At 29.8% G+C, this 7,729-nt stretch overlaps 1 protein-coding gene across 1 annotated transcript; it reads left to right on the forward strand.

Annotated features, from left to right (window-relative positions):
- Nucleotides 1-352: 352 nt before the first annotated feature.
- Nucleotides 353-6,982, forward strand: LOC130890981 (DEAD box protein 52 homolog). Its single transcript, XM_057795465.1, has 10 exons — nucleotides 353-560; nucleotides 620-793; nucleotides 846-1,019; nucleotides 1,110-1,365; nucleotides 1,421-1,493; nucleotides 2,654-2,857; nucleotides 5,042-5,255; nucleotides 6,030-6,256; nucleotides 6,328-6,489; nucleotides 6,803-6,982. Exons 1-10 carry the CDS (start codon nucleotides 495-497, stop codon nucleotides 6,915-6,917), a joined length of 1,665 nt encoding a protein of 554 aa, XP_057651448.1. The 5' UTR covers nucleotides 353-494; the 3' UTR covers nucleotides 6,918-6,982.
- The last annotated feature ends 747 nt before the right edge of the window (nucleotides 6,983-7,729 follow it).

Raw genomic sequence — 7,729 nt, forward strand, 5'->3', positions numbered from 1 at the left:
GTACCTAAACTTTTTTTTCTCTAACTATTATTATATACATAACAAATATTTAGTGGAAATTGCAAATGATCTTTCAAAATTCATCGATTTCCCATCAAAGTCGTTTTTGAGGTTTGAATATTTTTTTGGTAGTGAATAATACTCATATGATAAGTATATGTTAAAAATAGACGTGTACAAATTATATTTTCTAAAATATAGGTTACCTACTGTTAGTAAATATCCAGTTCTCTACTTATATTTAGTCAATGAAGTACTGTTGTAATATTTATTATCACCAATGTATTTTAACATTTTTCAAATTCACTATCAAACTATTTGCTCAGAAGAGTTGTACAGTAGCCACATCCTTTTTGACAGATATATTTACTATATTTGGGTTGGTACTTACGAAAAATATAATTGTATTTAGTTGGTACAGTGATTTTATCCACATTTCATAAGTAAGGTTAGATCACATTGTTTGGTAAATGTGTTTATCTTTTGGTTATTAAATGGATGCATACGATATTTTTAAAAAACTTTCAAGAGGTGCTAAATTTTCTAGAGTACCAGATAAAGTAAGTTATTCTAATTTATAATGAAATAGGATATTTGTAGAGAAGAAATTTTATTTTAGGTGGAAACTAAAACGAATCAAGAAAGTATTAAAGTAGAACCACAAATTAAAAAGGAAGAAACAGAACACAGCTCACCAATTACACTACTGAGTGGTTTAAGTACAGAGAAAAAAACGAAAAAACGTAAACTTTTACCAGATGTACATAAACAAAAGACTTTGGAGCAAGAAAAGGTAGAAAGAACCATTTAAAATCCAAAAGAGTGTTTGTTAATTTTATTTTTAGGTAAACCATTATAGGAACATTAATAATATTACTGTTGTTGGTCGTCATGTTCCAGAACCTTATAAATCATTTGAAGAATTTGAAGTTGGTACTGATATCATAAAAAATTTGAATAAATGTGGATTTGAAGAACCAACACCAATTCAAAAACAAGCAGTACCACTTATGTTGAAAGTATGTATTATAACTAATTTTAAATTTGCATCTAATATTTTTATGAGTGAATTTACAATATTTATGGCTCTAAACTTGCCTATTGGTTAGGGAAGACAAATTTTAGCTTGTGCTCCAACAGGATCTGGTAAAACAGCGGCATTTTTAGTTCCTATAATACATTCATTAAAAGGACCTGAACGACAAGGCTTTAGAGCTTTAATATTATGTCCAACAAGAGAATTAGCGCAGCAAACTCAAAGGGAATGCCACAGACTTGCAGAAGGGAGAGGATTTCGAGTACATGTTATCAGTAAAATTAAAAAAGCGTTGATTCAATATAATCCCAATGGATCACAAAAATTTGGTATGTTTTTAATCAATTCACATGGAATGCGAATATTTTAGTTATCTTATTGCAGATATTTTGGTAACTACACCTAATCGGCTTTGCTATTTACTGAAACAAGATCCTCCTGCAATTTCTTTAAAAAAGTGAGTATATTTATTACTAGGTTTATATTTTACCAATTATTAAGGATTTAATATTGAAAAAATTAGAAGACAAGTGCATTATTAAGTGAAGATTTATTACAAAATGTAAAAAATCACCTTTAAATATGTTTCTACAGTTCAGTGATTGATGAAAATTTCTTGAAATAATAATTTTTCTTATTAACAAATTTTTATTACTAAATTTCATAGTTCCTTGAATATGTTTCTACAATACTCTACAAATAATCTGATTCATTATATCTTAATGATTTACTATTGTCCTAGTAATTAAATAAGCTTTTTTCTGGATTGAAACTAAGGTGACTTTGAAAGTTTGGCTTTTCACAATTAGTGTAAAACAGATGAAAACAAATCCAAAGTAAATTTGATAGTTTGTAAAGTCAAAAAACGAAAAATCTGATACCATTGATGCCATTAGGCATGCTAACAAGAAACTGATGTTCAACAGATCTTTGATACTTTCTCAAATTGCTTTAACTGTCTGTCTTTAACCCTTCTTACCTCAACAATACTGTTTCTAAATATAAAATCAATATTTAATAATCGTATCACATCTCCTTGACAAACCCTTCATAGGATCTAAACCCTTTTGTGGTATCAGCTACAGGATAATAGAAAAAATACAATCTACAGGGGTTAGATCTGCTGAATGGATCAGCTTGAGCAAGGACAACCTGTGAATAGAAATAGAAGTACTATTGGGGCATTGTGTCTCAATGGCAACTGAAGATGCAGATAATGAAACGTGCAGATTCTGTTGTGCAGAGCATTACACCTGGGAGGGTATGAAATAGAAGATCTCTGGCAGCTACAGCCATCCCACATTCTGAATTTTGTCTGTTGTCTCTATCCACATTCTCTTCAAGTGTGACAACACTACGGAACTCCAGAGCACTACACCTGGTAGCATGTGGAACAGGAGGTGGCAGCTAGAACTATCCCTTACTCTAAACTTACTGAGAGGAGCGGCATTAAAAAATCAGCTGTAAAAATTGAGGACACAATAGATCCTGTGGGTCGTGGTGTACTTAGTGCCCTAAAACCTACAATAAATTGTATTTAGTGGGAATTAACTCGTTTTATTATCCAAATCTGCTTTCATTTTTAATTTAACCACATTTCTACAAAATTGTTTCTAGTATTGAATGGTTGGTTATTGATGAAGCTGATAAACTATTTGAAACAGGAGTTAGGAGTTTCAGAGAACAATTAGATGAAATTTTGAAAGCGTGTGATAATCAAAACAGAAAAATTGCCATGTTCAGTGCTACTTATACACCCGCCGTTGCCAAATGGTGTGTTCATAACATGAAAGGATTGGTTAGAGTTACAATAGGTCACAGGTAAGGATCTCTTGATTAATGTTTTACTTTTACATCATTTTAATTGATTAAAATGTAATATGAATGAGAATTTTTCATTTAAATCAAATTGAATATTAATGATGATTTAGGATCAATAAAGTATCTAATATAAGAGTTGTAGGTAGGGTTGTAAACCCTTTTTACAAGAAATAGAGTATATTCAGGTCTGTTTAGAAAATTAAACAGTATTTCAGAAAAATAAACAAGTATTTTATTTATTTATTTCTTCTCGCACAACTTACTAACTTATAATCTTTTTTAAAAACTTTATACGCCTCACTACAATTATAACTGAAATTAAAATAAGTAACCAGCTCAGTTTTTATTAAATCAATGCCGCTACTTAGCATTAGTTGCTGAAAAAACTCTGTAAATAAATGCTGAGGTGGCAGGATCAATTTTAGTTACGTTCTTCTGAATTGTTTACCGATTAATAGCACCACTTTTGGCTAGTTTCAAAGAAGTCTTTGTCGTCTGATATTTTTTTTAATCACTTTGAAATTTTTTAATTCTGAATATAAATCACCCACATCAATATTGAATTTATACAAATTTAGATTATCTATAATTTTCTCACAATGATCAAATGACCAAGACTTCAATGACAAACAGCTAATTAACCAGTTAGTCGGATTAAAATTAAACCATTTCTCTAAATACAAATTACTCTTATAAATAACAAGTTATTAATAGTTCTAATAAAAACTTCTTGGGAAGACTCTGTAATAGTATTTAATACTTTTTTTTTGTTTTATGATGTTTCTTGCTGGTTAAGTGATGTTTAATCTAAAAACACTGAAACTAAATATATATTTTATGCAAAATAGTGACCTAAATATCTAATCATTTATGCATATCAGACAAGAGACGCAAACAAAAGTTCCAAACCTGCCAACACCTGATTGATAAATAGTAAATGTTAGAGCATTTAGCATTAAATTCACATAGAGGATCACTCGTTAACCAATCATATTGGTATTCCAATTTCTGTTTATATTTTTGTTGCATCTTCTATATTTCAGCTTTCTTTCTTAGCATTGTAGAAGAAAGTAGTTCGTTATCACTTTCCATCTTTCATACACTAAATTTAACACTGTTATACTTATCCCTAATTATTTTAATTATATTAAAGTTGTAAAACAAGAACAAGTTCCAAGCGAAAAAAGGTTATGTTCTGAGAGCGCGCACTCGCATGTCTGTCAATAAGTGACCGTCTTGAATATTTGACATTGACAGATTCGTTCGGAAACTCAGTGTAATTTGTTTGTTGCTGCGCTGCACTGAACGCCCTCTGACTAAATTTGTGTGTGCGTCAAAGTATGGCACATAATAATGTGTTTACATTTTGAATTCTAAAAACAGTATTTTGTATACTGTAAACTTTTTGTTCAACAATAAAAAGTATGATTTAGTAAGAAACTGTTATAGTTGGCAACTCTAGTTGTAGGTATTTATTTTTGTACAAAAAGGTATACGATAGACTTCTACTTATGCAAAAGTTAATTTTATGGTGATGAATATATTTAAAAAAAGCCTTAAAATATTTTAGAATGAAATTTGCAGTAAATAATTCAAATTTAAAGGTGAGGGGTATCAAAAAATTTTTTATTAAATAGAGAAATATAAGAAATTTTGAAAACATTGTTTTGGTAATAGGAATAATCACAATTACACTGCCTAACATATATTTCAACAACTGATACATTGTTTTCAAAGATTGAGGAAAAATTGTTTTCCTTTGATCTCTGAAATGATGATGACTCTGTAGTTTGAAATGAAAGTTAGTGTAATTGTGAGTAATGACTTATTAAAATACTCTGTTCAATCTGAATATAACCAACGGTTCCAAAAAACTATAAATTTCTACAACAATAAAAACACCCTATTTATACAGGATGTCATTATGTTCAATTATAACAAATACAGTAGGGTTCTAAATATATAACCTCAAAAAACAGATAACTACTGAAAGTTAAAGGACTAATATCCTTTTCATCTGTTGAACAAACCTATTTAGTAACTGATAGAAACAATAATTCCTGACCTAATTGATTTCTGTAGTTACAAGGGTTCCAAAAGAATGTTTAGATGTACAATGTAGCTCTGATCTATCTTCTGATCTCACTCCTAATTGTATGATATTTAACAACGCATTTCTTTCAGAAATGCAGCAACAGATTTAGTAGATCAAGAACTTCTATTTGTGGGTAACGAACAAGGAAAATTGTTGGCTTTTAGAGATTTAGTTAAGAAAGGAATATGCCCTCCGGTTTTAGTATTTGTACAAAGTAAAGAAAGGGCGCAACAATTATTCAATGAACTTATTTATGATGGAATAAATGTTGACGCCATACATTCAGATAGGACTCAGTTACAGGTAATATTGAAATAGTCATTAACGGAAACAGTATAGACTATTAACAGTGTAGAAGAAGAAAATATAAAAGAATTCTATTAGAAAAAAATACATTAGGATTAATCAAATAATTAATAGCAAAAAAGGGGGCATAATAGACAATGTCCCCAGTTTCTTTATTTCTGTTTCTACATTTCTGTCAGTGTACTTTTCATATATATTAGTTTACCATAACTATTTATAAAATTTTGTCCTTATATTCTCTTTCTCTATTATGTCAGTATTTTTTTTATTTTTATTATCATCCCCTTTTTCATTTTATACTATATATCATTGATATTCTGTTTCATCATCTTTATTATCTTCCAATTGGTTCCGGAACATACTGGATTGGAGAAACATTATACTTGGGAGCTAATGAAATAGAAGATATTTGCTATATAGAATCATCCCAAGTAGATTTAATAGATTAGCTCTAAATATAGAGGATCCCCAATCCCGTAACAAAAAGAGGGGGTACAATAGACAATGACACTCCGAATTTTCCCTCTTTATGTCCCAAGTTTCTTCAAATGGTGTTATATGGTATTTTTAGCCTTCATTTATTTTTCTCACCAATCTATTATTGATTCTTGTTTCTATTACGATATATCTTCATTTTTACATCTATATGTCCCCGTATTGTATTATTTATTATTTAATTTTTCCATCCACACATTTTTTCAGTATACTTTTCATATTCATTTTATATAGATATTTCATACTCTTCTACTTCTCTGTTTTTTTGTATTTTAGAGAGACAATACTGTTCGTAGTTTTCGAGAAGGTAGAATATGGGTATTAATATGTACAGAACTAATGGCACGTGGTGTGGATTTCAAAGGTGTTAATTTGGTTGTTAATTACGATTTTCCACCTTCCTCAATTTCTTATGTCCATAGAATAGGAAGAGCAGGACGTGCCGGAAGGAAAGGAAAAGCTATCACATTTTTTACTACAGAAGATACAGTTAACTTGAGAAGGTAGAAATTTTTATTCAAATACACTAAACATTCTTTTAATTATTAATTTGATGTATTTTTGTTTATTACAGTATAGCACATGTACTAAAAGAATCCGGATGCGATGTTCCATCTTATATGTTAACAATGAAGAAATTACCGAAATCGAAAAGGAAACAACTCGAAGTTAGTGCTCCAGAAAGAGATGAAATTATAACTAAACCCTTGTATGATAGAATTAAGGGAGGAAAGAGGTTAGTACTACATTTTTTTATGAATATAACAATTATTTAATTTAATTTTAAATAAGATTTTTTTCTTTGCATTAAGCAATTCAAGATTGTTTTGGAAGTTGCTTTTGCTCTATATCTCATAGCTCTACCTCTATAGAGTCCTCGTAAAGATGGATACTCGTTTGGAAGTTGTTTGCACCTATTTTCAACCTTCGGGGTATCTAAACCTTTTTGCTTGAGTACTTTTCTTTAGAAATGTAGTTTTTGGTCACCCTTCTTTCATATAGATAACATTGTCAGCTATTTATCATCATTTTCACTTTTTTATGTTTAGGCAGAAGTTGAGGGAAATGTATAAGAGAATAAATGAAAAGAAGTCGAAATTGATGAAAGACAAAAAGAAGCCGAAAACGAAGCGAAAAACTTCAAGCAAACCTGAAGATGATTAATAAAATTACTGAAACATTATGTTACTTACATATATAACTTATGTAATAAATTTTTTTTCTTAAAATAAGTTTTTTATTGGAACCTTTTATTTCCTAAATGACGAACTATGCCTAATAAGGGGCCCTCTGCAAAGTATTTTGGACATAGTAGTGAGTCCTCTGGAATTGAATTTTTTTCAAATTAAAATGATTTAGCTGAGTTTTAAAGAAACACTGGTTAAAATAAATGATTATATTATTAAATTATTCATAATAGAAAAAAGAGAAGTGAATTAAATTTCTTCCTTCCTGATTGCCTTACTATCGAATTTTCTCATTCTCCACAAAGGACAATAAAAAGAATCAAATTCATTACCCAGCTCACCTCATTTGATAAATATCACACCAAACATAAGCTAATGAAAAGATTCTTTAGTAACATACTCGATGAATACAAAAATTTTGTATATACTTACACAGATTCATCAAAATTTCAAGACGGTATTGGTATCATTATCATTACACCAACCTCCAAATACATGCTAAGAGCTCCTCCAAGCCCATCCACTTTTACTGCTGAATTTTATGAACCTAAACACCTGATACTCACAGATTCCTTTAGTTAACTTCACCACAAATTTCTTGGCAATCAAAATCGAGCAGCAACTGCAATATATACAAGACAACAACAAAAAAATTGGCTTTTGTGGATTCTCTCACATACTGAAATAAAAGGGGACCAAGAGGCAGACCTGATCGTTAAGAAAGCTGTAAATAGTGACAGTGCATGAACTTTTTAACAAGGGTCGATATTAAATCAACCCTAAAACGTA

This window comes from Diorhabda carinulata, chromosome 2 (assembly GCF_026250575.1).
Source record: "Diorhabda carinulata isolate Delta chromosome 2, icDioCari1.1, whole genome shotgun sequence".
Classification (NCBI taxonomy): domain Eukaryota; kingdom Metazoa; phylum Arthropoda; class Insecta; order Coleoptera; family Chrysomelidae; genus Diorhabda; species Diorhabda carinulata.